Raw genomic sequence first — 14,554 nt, 5'->3', positions numbered from 1 at the left:
TTTATCATCTGCATTTCTTCTTGGTGTAGCAATTTTAATGGCCAGTAGTGTAAAATCCAGAAGCATTCCTACCTGGCGAATAAGAGTAAGGGAGGAATCTAAATGTGATTGGCGAGAGGCGCCCTGGAGGTGCAGAGCGACTCGCCAGATTCGCCAAAGGTTGTTAAGTGCCGGTGGATTGGTGGGTCGACTACAGGAAGGGAGAAATGGTGCACCGCCACGATTCTTTTAAAAACTCATGTTTTCGTATCTCGAGAGAGTTCTCAGCCAACTCGCTGCAGCGCCGAGTCCGTGTCGCTCATCGCCAGCCTCGGTAAGCTCTGATGTGTCTGCCTTTCTCACTTGGAGTGCTGCTCTCAATTCTGTTCTTAACGTGCTACTAGTGTTCGCTACTGCTGTTTGCACGCACACCCGTAGCTCCGGACAATGACTGCTGTTGAGCAACTAACTGCCTCCTTTCCTTTTTCTAATGTATAGAATTGGCCTTCGGTGTAGTAGTTAGACTGATCACAAATAAACAGTGTTTATCAGACCCCCGGATTCCACGAGTCTGCTGCGGCAAGCATCGTGTCGAATCTCAGAAGCCGCACCTATCCTAGGTGCCTCGTGAGTTTGGCGCTGATCCAAGATACCAGCCTGCCTTCAGTGGGAATTCGTCGTTCTGCATTTGCTCTTCACCGCTCAGAAATTGCAGACTGACCTCTGTCAGGACACGACAACGATCGACATCAATAAAGTATGCCTTGTGTTAGTAGGAGAACCACAAGGCCACGTGGTGTTAATCTCTCAGTATGTGGCAGGCTCCCTAGAGCGGCGATGAAAAGCTGCAGTGTCAGCGTCTGACTCCAGAAGACGGGGCCTTTCCCTCGAACAGCGTCTCTTCTGACGATCGCTTCATGAGACATCGAACACGGACAACCATCGTTAATTAGGATTTGACCTCGCACCTGCATGTACGAGATTCAGCTGACGGCTCCGCCATCTCGAGCCTAGAGGCTGCCAACTATTGAACCCTTGCCGGCTACACTCGCTCTCTAAGCTGCAGTTCTACAATTCTTGGTTCACCTGACGTAGTCGCACAAGAGTCACGGCCATTGGCAAAGGTGCTGCACGGATCTCTCTCCTTGGCACAGTTACTCATAACGTCACGTCTCCAACCTTTCCTTTTCTTACAAAATTTTTTTTATTTCATTTGTTACAAAATTACTCAAATTATATTTTGGTATTGCTTTCAATCTGTTACAAAATTCTATACAATAACTACAATCTATTCTTTTGATACATAGTTCTTTAAACACTTCTTCTTAAGTTTATCTTCAACTTTTTTGTTCCAAAATACACCATTTCCTCATTTTTACAAAGTTATTTAAACCATTCTTATTAACTAATGCTTATCAATACAAATTCATAATTTATAATTAAAGCTTTCATTTTTCGTTTTTTAAAAAGTCTTCATCATAGAATATCCTACAATTCTTCCACATACGTGCTGCTATTACGTTTGAAATTTCAACAAATTTGAAACAATCAGGAAATATCTGTAAATGTACAGAAATTGTTCTCCACTGTAGTATAAAACATTTAATCCCCAGAATCTTACCAAATATTCTAAAAAAATGCCCTTTCAATGAAACAGTGACATGTTTTATGTAGTTGTAATAGTAACATATCCAAAGTGTTTTTAGTTGGCTTACGTATTCAAGTTAACAGTTATATATCCATCATTCTATTTTTTCCAGACTAATTCAGAAATCACGAATGTAGCTCAAAAACGTTTAATTTGTAATTCACTGATTGATATCAAAGCTAATAAATTCACCATCCATTTTGTGAAGCAAATTTTGTAGAAAAAGCACTTTTCATATTTCATATTTACTTGATCGTTTCTTTATATTCCTGTATCACTCTTTATTTCTTGAAAGACAGTCCACTCCTTTTGTAAAAATAGGTACAGACAATGCTATGCGACTGTTCAGCGATAGAAAAAGAGTGAAAATGTGGTTTCGTTAGTTCTGTCATATATTTTAAAACTGTAAGATCAGTTTGTGATTAAGTATAATAACATTATACCATAAATTTGATAATATCGTGTTGAATGCTCGTTCAGTTTGGCACCGACTCTATAATTAATTATAAATTATAATTGCCAATTCTCTTAAATTCTGGAATAACGCCCTAAATAAATATTGCTTACAGTCATGTAAGTGAATTAGTGACCAGCATATTGGCCACGGGTCAAGTAAGCAGAGCAGTAATAAGTCGGCAGACAGATCTCAGGGTGTGAGGTTTTCTCCACATTTGAGGTGTCTCGCTGCCAGCTTGGCGTTGAAGTGGTTTGCTGCCAGATTTAGGCTACGAAATTGCAATGAAATGAACACCCTTAGCTGCTTACAGGCGTTGACATATGTCAACGGGGACAGATGAAAATGTGTGCCGCGACCGGGACTCGAACCCGGGATCTCCTGCTTACATGGCAGACGCTCTATCCATCTTTTTTTCTTTTTCTTTTTTTTTTTTCAAATCCCGTTCTGTTCGCTTTTGTTTGTTGCATCTGCTCGAGGCGGACGTCGTAACACGTCCATTGAGATTCGTTGTTGATCGATTAACTCAGTTCTTATTATTACTTAGAGCACCTACACCTCTGACCGAACACGCTGAGCTACCGTGCCGGCTATCCATCTGAGCCACCGAGGGCACATAGGCTAGCGCGACTGCAGGGATTTATCTCTGGCACGCCTCCCGCGAAACCCACATTCTCAACTTATTGTCCCGCACTACATTTGTAGTGCCCCCGCCCATTATACTCATTACTCGCGGCGCGTTGCCGATTCCCGTAAGAGTTGGGGCACTGTTTGTGGTCGGCCGAAGTGGCCGAGCGGTTAAAGGCGCTACAGTCTGGAACAGCACGACCGCTACGGTCGCAGGTTCGAATCCTGCCTCGGGCATGGATGTGTGTGATGTCCTTAGGTTAGTTAGGTTTAAGTAGTTCTAAGTTCTAGGGGACTTATGACCACAGCAGTTGAGTCCCATAGTGCTCAGAGCCATTTGAACCATTTGAACTGTTTGTGCATTCGCACGGAAGAAGAAGATGGTGAAGTGCCCGGTGAGCCTTAACTATATATATACTAAGATGGTATCTGTTCTTTCGGACATGTCCGAAAGAACTGATACCATCTTAGTATATATACACTACGAAATGTAGACAAGACGAGAGAAATCAGGACTGACAGGGAAGCAAATAGACAGTCGTTTTTCCGTCGCTCCCTTTGTGAGTGGAACAGGAGAGGGAGTGACTTGCAGTAATACTAGGTACACTTCCCCATGCAAAGTTTGGTAGCTTCCAGAGCATGGATGTGGGTGTAGAAGTTCCCAGAAATAGGTGTGTGCGTTGATGAAAAATAGTTGTAAAGTTTAGGTAGGTGCACAACTCGGGTGTACCGGCCGACGTCTTGCGGCGGTGAGGTCGTGTGAGCAATGCTGGGACACACTTTTCTAGAGCGTGGTGGTGGTGCTGGGCCTCGGACCTAGTTGCCGCCCGCCCCCCGCCCTCAGCCCTTGACGGCCGCGTAGCCCTGCGAGACGGTGGCGGGCTGGAGGCGCGCGGGCTCCGCCGTGGCCAGCTGCCACGCCAGCAGGGGGGCGGCCGTGCCGTGCACCTCCTGCGAGTCGCGGTCGGCCTCCGGGGGCGGCGCGCTGGGGGCGGCGGGGGCGAGCGGCACCGCCTGCGGCCGCGAGCAGCAGCGGCGGTCTCCCGTGTCGCCCTCGAAGCGCGGGCAGAAGGGCTCCTCGCCCTCCGGAGTGCTCACGCAGAACGAGCCGCTGACGCTGCCCACGCAGAGACACAAGTAGCAGAGTAGGTAAAATAGCTAATATTAACACAATGGAAAACACAGGATGGAATGTAACAGCATAATGAAAAGGATAGTTGCTACTCACCACACAGCAGAGATGCTAAGTTGCAGAAAGGCACAACTAAAAGACAGGCACACAATTACCTTTCGGCCAACAACGCCTTTGTCAAAATAATTAGACAACACACACACACACACACAAACACACACACACACACACACACACTTACGCAAACACACCTCACACATACAGACACACAACTACAGTCTTTGGCAGCTGGAGCCACATTAAGTCTGCTTCCAGCTGCCAGAGATTGTGTGAGTTGCATTTGTGTGGCTATGGCTGCCAGAGACTGTGGTCATGTGTGTGTGAGCTGCTTTTGTGTTTGTGTGTGCGAGTGTGAGTTGCGTTTCAGTGAGTGTGTGTGTGTATGTTGCCAGCCTCCGGTTGCGATAAACTGTGGTCTACATCTACATCTACATTTATACTCCGCAAGCCACCCAACGGTGTGCGGCGGAGGGCACTTTACGTGCCACTGTCATTACCTCCCTTTCCTGTTCCACTCGCGTATGGTTCGCGGGAAGAACGACTGCCGGAAAGCCTCCGTGCGCGCTCGAATCTCTCTAATTTTACATTCGTGATCCCCTCGGATGGTATAAGTAGAGGAAAGCAATATATGCGATACCTCATCCAGAAACGCACCCTCTCGAAACCTGGACAGCAGGCTACACCGCAATGCAGAGCTCCTCTCTTGCACAGTCTGCCACTTGAGTTTGCTAAACATCTCCGTAACGCTATCACGGTTACCAAATAACCCTGTGACTAAACGCGCCGCTCTTCTTTGGATCTTCTCTATCTCCTCCGTCAACCCGACCTGGTACGGACGCCACACTAATGAGCAATACTCAAGCACAGGTCGAACGAGTGTTTTGTAAGCCACCTCCTTTGTTGATGGACTACATTTTCTAAGGACTCTCCCAATGAATCTCAACCTGGCACCCGCCTTATCTACAATTAATTTTATGCGATCATTCCAGTTCGAATCGTTCCGCACGCTTACTCCCAGATATTTTACAGAAGTAACTCCTACCCGTGTTTGTTCCGCTATCATATAATCATACAATAAAGGATCCTTTTGTATATGTATTCGCAAGTGTGTGTGTGTGTGTGTGTGTGTGTGTGTGTGTGTGTCTGTGTGTGTGATGTCTAAGTCTGGCTCTGGCTGCTAGAGACTGTGGTCATGTGTGTGTGTGTGTGTGTGTGTGTGTGTGTATGTGTGTGTGTGTGTGTGTGTGTGTGTGTGTGTGAATTGTGATTTTGTGTGTGTGAATTGTGATTTTGTGTGTGTGAATTGTGATTTTGTGTTTGTGTGTGTCTGTGTGACTGTATGCATGTGTGTATGTTCTCTAAGTGTGGCTGTGGCTGCCAGATACCGTGGTTATGTGTGTGTGTGTGTGTGTGTGTGTGTGTGTGTGTGTGTGTGTGTGTGTGTGCGTTGTTTAAGTCTGGGTGCCAGAGACTGTGGTAATGTGTGCGTGTGACCTGTGTCTGCGTGAGTGGTGAATGTGTGCGCGTGTGCATGTTGTCTAATTTTGACAAAGACCTTGTTGGCTGAAAACTCATTGTATGACAGACTTTCTGTTGTGCCTTTCTGCGACTCAGCATCTCCGCTATATGTGAGTAGCAACTATCGTTTTCATTATATTGTTCATATTAAGGCAGGACGAATTAAAATTAGCCAAGTGGCAACTTACATAGTATAATAAAAATGTATGAGAAGTCAGATTGCTACTTACTGTAAAGAAGACAGATGGAGCTGCCGGAGTTAGTGGTCTTATGTGCGTGAGGTGTGCTTGCTCGTGTGAATAAGTGGTATGTGTTGCTCTTTTGCTCATGAAGGCTGGGGCCAGAAGCTTTGTGTGCCTTTTAATTGTGCCTGTCTGCAACTTAAGTGACTTCTTTACGGCAAATAGCAATATATTTTTTTTCCAAGTTGTTGATACTCCTGTCTGGAGTTTCCATTGTTTGTTAGGTAGCCTAATAGCTAAAAATCACCGTAATATTCTCCAAAAATTCACTGAGGTGACGAAACTCCTGCGACACGTCATGACGTCGTGTCGGACGTCCTTTTGCGCGGCACAGTGCAGCAACTCGACGCGGCGTGAACTCAACAAGTCGCTGGAAGTCCCCTGCAGAAGTACTCGGCCGTACTGTCTCTTTAGCCGTACATAATCGCGAAAGTTTTGCCGGTGCAGGATTTTGCGCACGAACTGACCACTCTATTCAATTCATGTCGGGCGATTTGGGTAGCAAAATCATTCCCTCGAAATGTCCAGAATGTTCTTCAAACCAATCGCCAATATTTATGGCCGAGTGACATAGCGCATATTCATCCAAAAAAATTCCATCGTTGTTTGCGAGCATGAAGCCCACGAATGGGTCCAAACGATCTCCATGCAGCCGAACATAACGATTTCCAGTCAACGGTCAGTCAGTACACGTAAACGTAGCCCACAGCAGTACTGAGCCACCACCAGCTTGCACAGTAGAATAAATTTCTTCTATTTTCGGAGATTATCACAAAATTTTTGGTCATCAGCTTGCACATTGCCTTGTTGGCTACTAGGGCCCATGGCCTCGTGGGTCTGCACCACACTCGAAATTCACTATCAACTCTTACTAACTAAAAGCGGGACTCACTGGACCGGCAACGGTTTTCCAGTCGCGTTGGATCCAACCGGTATGGTCAGGAGCCTAGGACAGCCGCTGCAGGCGAAGTCGCGCTGTTGGCAAAGAAACTCGCGTCGATCATCTGCTGCCATAGCCTATTAACTCCAAATTTCGCTGCACTGTCCTAACGGATTCCTTCGTCCGTCCGTCCCACATTGATTTCTGCACTTACTTCACGCAGCGTTGCTTGTCTGTTAGCACTGACAGCTCTACGCAAAAGCCACTGCTCTTGGTCGTTAGGTGAAGGCCGTCGGCCAGTGCGTTGTCCGCGGTGAGAGGTAATGCCTGGGATTTGGTATTCTCGGCATACTCTTGACACTGTGGATCTCGTAATACTGAATTCCCCGACGATTTCCGAAATGGAATGTCCCATGCAGGCGCAATTCCAGCTGCCACTTCGTGTTCAAAGTTTGTTAATTCCCGTCGCGCAGCCATAACCACGTCGGAAACCTTTCCACATGAATCACCTGAGTACAAACGACAGCCCCGATCCAGCCGTTGTGGCCGAGCGGTTCTAGGCGCTTCAATCTGGAACCGCGCGACCGCTAGGTCGCAGGTTCGAATCCTGCATCGGGCATGGGTGTGTGTGATGTCCTTAGGTTAGTTAGCTTTAAGTAGTTCTTAGTTCTAGGGGACTGAATACCTCAGATGTTAAGTCCCATAGTGCTCAGAGCCGTCTGAACCATTTGACATCCCCGCCAATGCACTGCCCTTTCACACCCGTTGTAACTGATATTAGCGCCATCTGTGCAAGTGCATATCGCTGTCTCAGCGTATGCTGCTATGACCAAAAATTGACAAAAGTATGCAGAATAACATAAAGAATATGAAAAAAATGGTTCAAATGGCTCTGAGCATTATGGGACTTTACTTCTGAGGTCATCAGTCCCCTAGAACTTAGAACTACTTAAATATAACTAACCTAAGGACAACACACACATCTATGCCCGAGGCACGATTCGAACCTGCGACCGTAGCGGTCGCGCGGTTCCAGATTGAAGCGCCTAGAACCGCTCTGCAACACCGGCCGGCTGAAGAATATGAGCTAACAATATTAAAATGAGGTAAAATTTGTCTTGTAGAACAAATTACCAAATCAGTTTATGATAATCAACTATTTAAGAATAAAATACGCATAATAATCAAGCGAATCTATGGAATTAGATGTTGTTTGCGTTTTTTATTGACATTATCACATAGTTAACCTACGATTTTCTATCGACTCCCAACAAATCCTTTTACTACAAAAAAACCGACTTTCTACTTGAGGTGACCCGATGATATTTAGAATCAATAGCATTTGAATTTTAATCTAAATTACTATCAGAGAACACAATGTATGATAGCCTTCATTTTTTTCTAACGTTCACATCATTTTCTTTGACACTTATTTTCCCACTTTACGACAAACAGTTTCTAATCTCTAAGCACAGGCTTCCACGGCCGTTGCACAGTAAAAAATTGCTTTTGGGTATGTGACCGCACTGTCAATGTGTAAAATTCTCCGACGTATTGGCCACTGTGCAAGTGACCTTCCTCTTATGTTTCTGCTAGCAACAGTACTCAGAGAAAGGCCGTTTGCAACAGTGGCCAAAACGTCGGAGAAATTTACACACTGACAATGCGGTCACATACCATGAAGAATTTTCTAATTTAATCAAAGTTTTTTCACTTGTTCTGTATTCTCCACTGTTGGCACTTATGATTGCTCCAAAGCAATTTGGGCAGCAGGAATAAATCCTAAACTTGTTTCTAGTTTGTTACTAGTTTACCGTATATCTTGTGTCAAGAAATCAGAAGATTAATACCTTTATAACTATCACATTTTCTGCGATCACCTTTTATAAATAATGGGATATCAACCGCTATTTCCCAGCATTCTGATATGTTGATGTATTTCCAACAAGAATTTATAAAATTCAGTAGTTTTATAAGTAACAATTCCGAAGTATATTTAAATAATTTCACATTGCGGTTGTCTTCTCCTGAAGATTTTCTGTTTTTAGATTTTTTAACACAGCGTTTAGTTCTTGCCTTGATCCTTGTCACTAGCTGAATTTTTTCCATTTTCCTCATCATCTCTCGATAGAGTATGGAAACAATCCAACCACTCATTTTCTGAAATGGGGTTAATTTGAATTACATCTCTTCCACCTTTATTGTTTCAGAAACACATAAGTTTTAGTTTGTTTCCCATGTACATCATGCTCCACTTCACTCAGAAAGTATTCCCAGCTTTGCTATTTTATTTTTTTCGTCTCCCTTTTGACAACTGCTATGCGTCGCTTATACTCGATGTAGACTTCTTGTTTCTTCGATTGTAGATATTTCAGGTAGGACTGTTTCTTCCACTTTATGATGTGTGCTAGTTATTGGTTACAGATTGGAATTCTTCTTTTGTCCTTACATTTCATCCGTTTCCCTAAAGCTTCACTAGCAGATATGTCCATTGTTCTTACTATTTCTTTCCACTCTTCATTAATGTTCTGTTTTTCTTGCACGTGCTTTAGTACTTCGTCTAAACTTTTACTGTTTGACCATCTAATACTTGGATATTGTAGCATATGTATTCTATAGACTTCTTCTCGTTTAGGTTTTTGATTGTGCTTTTACTGTTATAAAGTGGGTCCTTAGTTTTGATATTACCAGAAAATGATCAGTACTCTGTAGACTCTAGTGTCTTCTACCACTGGGATGGATTTCGCATTTACAATAAGATAGTCTATTATAGATCTGTTACCTCGTAGCATACCATGTAAATTTATGGATGGCTGTATGTGGAGAATACTATTTCTTATTCTAAAGTTGATAAAGGTAGAAAAACCTCTTAACTGATCTCTATTGCATTTTTAGTACGTTCTCCATGTGGCCCTACTATGTCTTGAATGATAGATTTACCTGTCCTCGCACCTCGCACTGAAATCTCCAGGAAGTATTAAATATCCTGCTTCAGGTTTTCCATTAATCGTCCTCCGCATGTATTCGAATCTCCTCTGTTCCGGTTTGCCCACTGTCCATGATCCAGTACCATACAATGGTTGGCTCCGAACGTACATTCTCAAAAATTTCTTCTTCAAATTAAGGCATATGTTTGATACTAGCAGACTTCTGTCGGCCAGGAATGCCCTTTTCGCCGGTGCTAGTCTGCTTTTTAAAACCTCCTTACTTCTTCCGTCATGGGTTATTTTGCTTTCAAGGTAGATCTTCGTCAATTTCGTGATCAGCAATTTTGATCTTATGCTTGGCTATTCTCATTTTCGCTACTTCCGATTACTTTTGTCGTCTACCAGCTTATTCTCAATCCGTATTCTGTACTCATTACACTTTCCTTTCCATTCACCACATCCTGTAATTCTTCTTCACTTTCACTGACGATAGCAACGTCATCAGGGAATTTATCATTGATACCCTTTCATCTTGAATTTCAATCCAGCTCTTGAACATTCCTTTAATTTCCGTCATTGCTTCTTCACCGTGCCGTTTGAAACCAGCGGGTGAAAGACTGCGTCCCTGTTTTACACCCTTTTTAGTCCAAGCACTTCGTTCTTGGTTTTACAGTCTTATTATTCTCTCTTGGTTCTCGTACATATTGTATATTACCAGTTTTCCCTACAACTTACTCGTATTTTTCTCAGAAATTCGGATATTTTTCACCATTTTACATTGTTGAACGCAAATCCTATGAATTTGTCGATTTTTCTTCAGTCTTGCTTCCAACGTCAGAACTGCCTCTCTGGTGACTTTACCTTTGCTAAAGCCAAACTGGTCGTCATTTAATTATCCTCAATTTTCATTTGCATTCTTCTGTTATTCCTGTCAGCAGCTTGGATGCGATAGTTCTCGTACTTATCTGCCGTTGCTGTCTTCGGAATTTTGTGGACGATATTTATCTGAACGTCTGTGGTATGTTGCTAGTCTCATACACTGACGGAATAGGAACGCAACACCAAAAAATTATTAATGTAAAGTAATGAAATTTCTGGAATACTCTTGTCTAGGTAACATATTTAAATGATTAACACTGCAAATCGCACGTTAATGTAAGCGCGATGGCCGGCCGGAGTGGCCGAGCGGTTCTAGGCGCTACAGTGTGGAACCGCGCGACCGCTACGGTCGCAGGTTCGAATCCTGCCTCGGGCATGGATGTGCGTGATGTTGTTAAGTTAGTTAGGTTTAAGTAGTTCTAAGTTCTAGGGGACTGATGACCTCAGAATTTAAGTCCCATAGGGCTCAGAGCCATTTTTTGTAAGCGCGATGTCTAGTCGGCAGACAGGTTGGTTGCAGGGACTCAAACGGCCTCCTCCTAAACAACACACGGCCATGACTGGCACCGAGGGAGAACCCAGTTTCGTCAGAAAACGCAAAAGGCCACTCTCCTCCCACCAATGAGCTCAAAAAATGGTTCAAATGGCTCTGAGCACTATGGGACTTAACATCTGAGGTCATCAGTCCCCTAGAACGTAGAAGTACTGAAACCTAACTAACCTAAGGACATCACACACACCCATGCCCGAGGCAGGATTCGAACCTGCGACCGTAGCGGTCGCGCGTTTCCAGACTGAAGCACCTAGAACCACTCGGCCACAATGGCCGGCCCAATGAGCTCAGACGTGACACAACTGAAGTCACAAATGGCAGTGGTTTGGGCTCTGTGGATGCACGCTGTGTCGGAGCTGTCACTGAAATAACCGGTTGGTAACAGACTGCTGCTACAGATGCAGTACGATGCACCGGAGCCATACGCCGAACACTGTCGTCTTCCCTCTTTGTAGTGCCACGTGGCCGTTCGGAGCCTGCTCATATTTCCGTCGTTCATTCTCGTGACCACAGCTGCCAATATTCGCGGGGTGCAGTGGCTACATTTCTGCCAAGACTTTCTGCATTATCGCGTAAGAAACAACCAGTTTATCGTAGCCCTATTACACGACGTCGTTCAAACTCAGTGTGATGTTGATAATGGCATCCTTGTCACGTTAAAGGCATTCTTGACTAACATCAACTCACCATGTCTAATCTAAAAGGTAAGTAACAATTACGACCGTTATAGCGTGTATTTAAAGAAAACCTGATTTCTATCCTTTTAGTGGCGCTATTGTCCCCACTATTACGCGACTGGCGAAAATTTTAAATATTCATTTTTCACACGTAGAAACACGCCTCCCAACTTTATGTCGTATAACTCCTTTTCGTGTTGCGATTTTTTTCCGTACACATCAACTTGAACAACCGTTAGGTTGCTACTTCCCCAAATGCTTTGAAATATTATGACGAGCCGCGGGTTTGGGCGAGCGGTTCTAGGCTCTTCAGTTCGGAACGCCCTGCTGCTACGGTCGCAGGTTCGAATCCTGCCTCGGGCATGGATGTCCTTAGGTTAGTTAAGTTTAAGTAGTCGTAAGTCCAGGGGACTGATGACCTCAGATGTTAAGTTCCATAGTGCTCAGAGCCATTTTTGTTATGACGAAATGTTGTCTGTCCCTCCTGTCTTATTTTATCTCAACTCTTTTAAATGCTGAGTCTAATACTGGACCCCTATGTCTTCCATATTGACTCCAGTTTGTTCTTCTATCACGTTATCGGCCAAGTCCTCCCCATCATAGAGGCCTTCAATGTACTCTTTCGACTTCTCCGCGCTCTCTTTGCGTTTAACAATGGAACTGCATTCGTAATGTTGCAATGCTTGCTTTTAATTTCATTGCTTTTGTTTTGGTTGCCCTATATGCTGAGTCAGTGCTCCCGATGATCATTCCTTTATCGATTTCTTCATATCCCTTCTGCAGCCATTTCGGCTTGGCTGCCCTGCTCTTTCTATATATTTAATTCGCAACGATTTGCGTTGTAATCCTGATTGTTCTGGAACATTTTTTGTGGTTTTTTTTTCTTTCGCCAGTCAACTGAAGTATTTCCCTGGTTACCCAAGGTGTCTTCTGATGTGCAAGCGCTGTTCCTAAGTTTGTCCGCCCAACACCTCTGATTGCCCTTCATATAGATGTGCAGTCCTCTTCAACTGAAATTCACGCGATAATATTCCTTATGGGAGTATGCACATCCATAGCGACGTTCAAACACGTCTGATCATTCCTTAGTACTTCAGCATCCCATTTCCTTCAGCAATAATTCTGCCGGTTGATTCTCTTAAATTTCTGTATACCCTCCATCATTGCTAAACTGCGATCTGAGTCCATATCTGCTCCTGGGTACGCCTTACGATAGAACATCTGATTTCGGATTCTCTGACTATGCTATAATCCAGATGGAATCTTCCCAGGTCTCCACATCTTTTCCAATTATACTTCTTCCTCTTCTGATCCTTGAACAGAGTATTCGCTATTACAGTCTGAAATCATTGTAGAACTCAGTGTTTCTCACCTCTTGCTCATACAGCCAAGCATATTTTCTTCCGTAATACTTCTTTCTATTCCTCCCCCTGCAACCAAGTTCGAACTGCCCTTGACTAATTAGATTTTCATCTCCCTCTGCACTCTGAATTACCCGTTAAATATCCTCGTCTACTTCTTCTCTCTCTTCATCTTCTGCTTGGCATGTATACCTTAAGTATCATGATTGGTGCGGATTGGCTATAAATTCTGATGAGGCAAGCCTATCACTGTTAACCACTCTCTGACCTACCTTTTTATTCACAACGCATCCTATGCCCGTTATACCATTCTCTGCTGGTATTGACGTTATCCTGTACTCACTTCACTAGAAGTTCTTGTCTTCTTTTCATTTAACTTCACTGACCCACACTATATCTAGATTCAGCGTCGGCATTTCCCTTTTCACATTCTCTAACTTGTGTGCTACGTTCAGACTCGTAGACTATTATCCCACCATTGGTTATTCCAACTTTTTCCGCCGTGTGGGGCAGCCGCGCGGTCTGAGGCGCCTTGCGACTGTCCGCGCGGCTCCCGCCCGTCGGGGGTTCGAGTCCTTCCTGGGGCATGAGCGTGTCTGTGTGTGCGTGTGTGTGTGTGTGTGTGTGTGTGTGTGTGTGTGTGTGTGTGTGTTGTCCTTAGCGTAAGTTAGTTGACGTTAGATTAAGTAGAGTGTAAGCCTTGGGACCGATTACTTCAGCAGTTTGGTACCATAGCAACTCACCACAATTATCCAGTTTTCCAACTTTTCCCCATGGTCACCTCGCCCCTCGCAGTCCCTTCCCAGAGATCCAAATGGGGGACTAATCCGGAATCTTTTGCCAATATCTAGATCATCATGACACTTTTTGAATTACAGGCCCCATTTCCTGTCGATATATGTACATCATGTGTCTTAATGCAGTGGTTTCCACTACCGCCTGTATCCTCGTGCCGTTGATCATGGCTGATTTTTCCGCCTTTTGCGGCAGTTTCACGCCTCAGGGGCAAGAGAGTGCCCTGAACCTGCGTCAACTTTGACAAGGCCACTAATGGACCAGAGGGGTCACTTTTTATGCCGGCAGTATTTGGCCGCCATTGCCGATGATTTTTATTCAAAATGTAAGCAGTGTCTGGATGTGAACCCAGGATCCAGGACGTGCTGGTCTCTAGTCAAAGTGGCTACCCCTAGGCGACAGTTGGACTACTGTCATGTATGAGGGTGAGTCAAATGAAAACCTTAAATATTTTTTTAAATATTATTTATTGTGCAGAAGTGGTACAAAGCTGTATCACTTTTAAACTTAATCTTCCCAACGCTCAATGCAAGTCGTCCAGCGCTTACAAAGTGCATAAATACATTTAGAAAAAAATTCTTTTGGTAGTCCGCAGAACCACTCATGCACCGCCTGGCGTACCTCTTCATCAGAACGGAACTTCTTTCCTCCCATTGCGTCTTGAGTGCTGCAAACATATGGAAATCACTTGGGACAATGTCTGGTATGGTGGATGAGGAAGACACTCAAAATGCAGGTCTTTGATTGCTGCAACTGTTGTACGGGCAGTGTGGGGCCTTGCATTGTCATGTTGCAAAAGGACACCTGCTGACAGCAATCCAC

At 44.3% G+C, this 14,554-nt stretch overlaps 1 protein-coding gene across 1 annotated transcript in view; it reads right to left on the bottom strand.

Annotated features, from left to right (window-relative positions):
* Window positions 1–3,548: 3,548 nt before the first annotated feature.
* The window catches only part of LOC126416587 (pancreatic lipase-related protein 2-like), a 194,498-nt gene continuing 183,492 nt past the window's right edge, over window positions 3,549–14,554 (bottom strand). The window contains exon 8 of the mRNA XM_050084339.1: window positions 3,549–3,693. Within this exon, the coding sequence (XP_049940296.1) occupies window positions 3,549–3,693 (145 nt within the window). The remainder of the gene's footprint in view (window positions 3,694–14,554) is intronic.

Source organism: Schistocerca serialis, chromosome 8 (assembly GCF_023864345.2).
Source record: "Schistocerca serialis cubense isolate TAMUIC-IGC-003099 chromosome 8, iqSchSeri2.2, whole genome shotgun sequence".
Classification (NCBI taxonomy): Eukaryota; Metazoa; Arthropoda; class Insecta; order Orthoptera; family Acrididae; genus Schistocerca; species Schistocerca serialis.
Note: the sequence above shows the minus strand (reverse complement) of the source record. Positions and strands in the feature narration are given on the sequence as shown.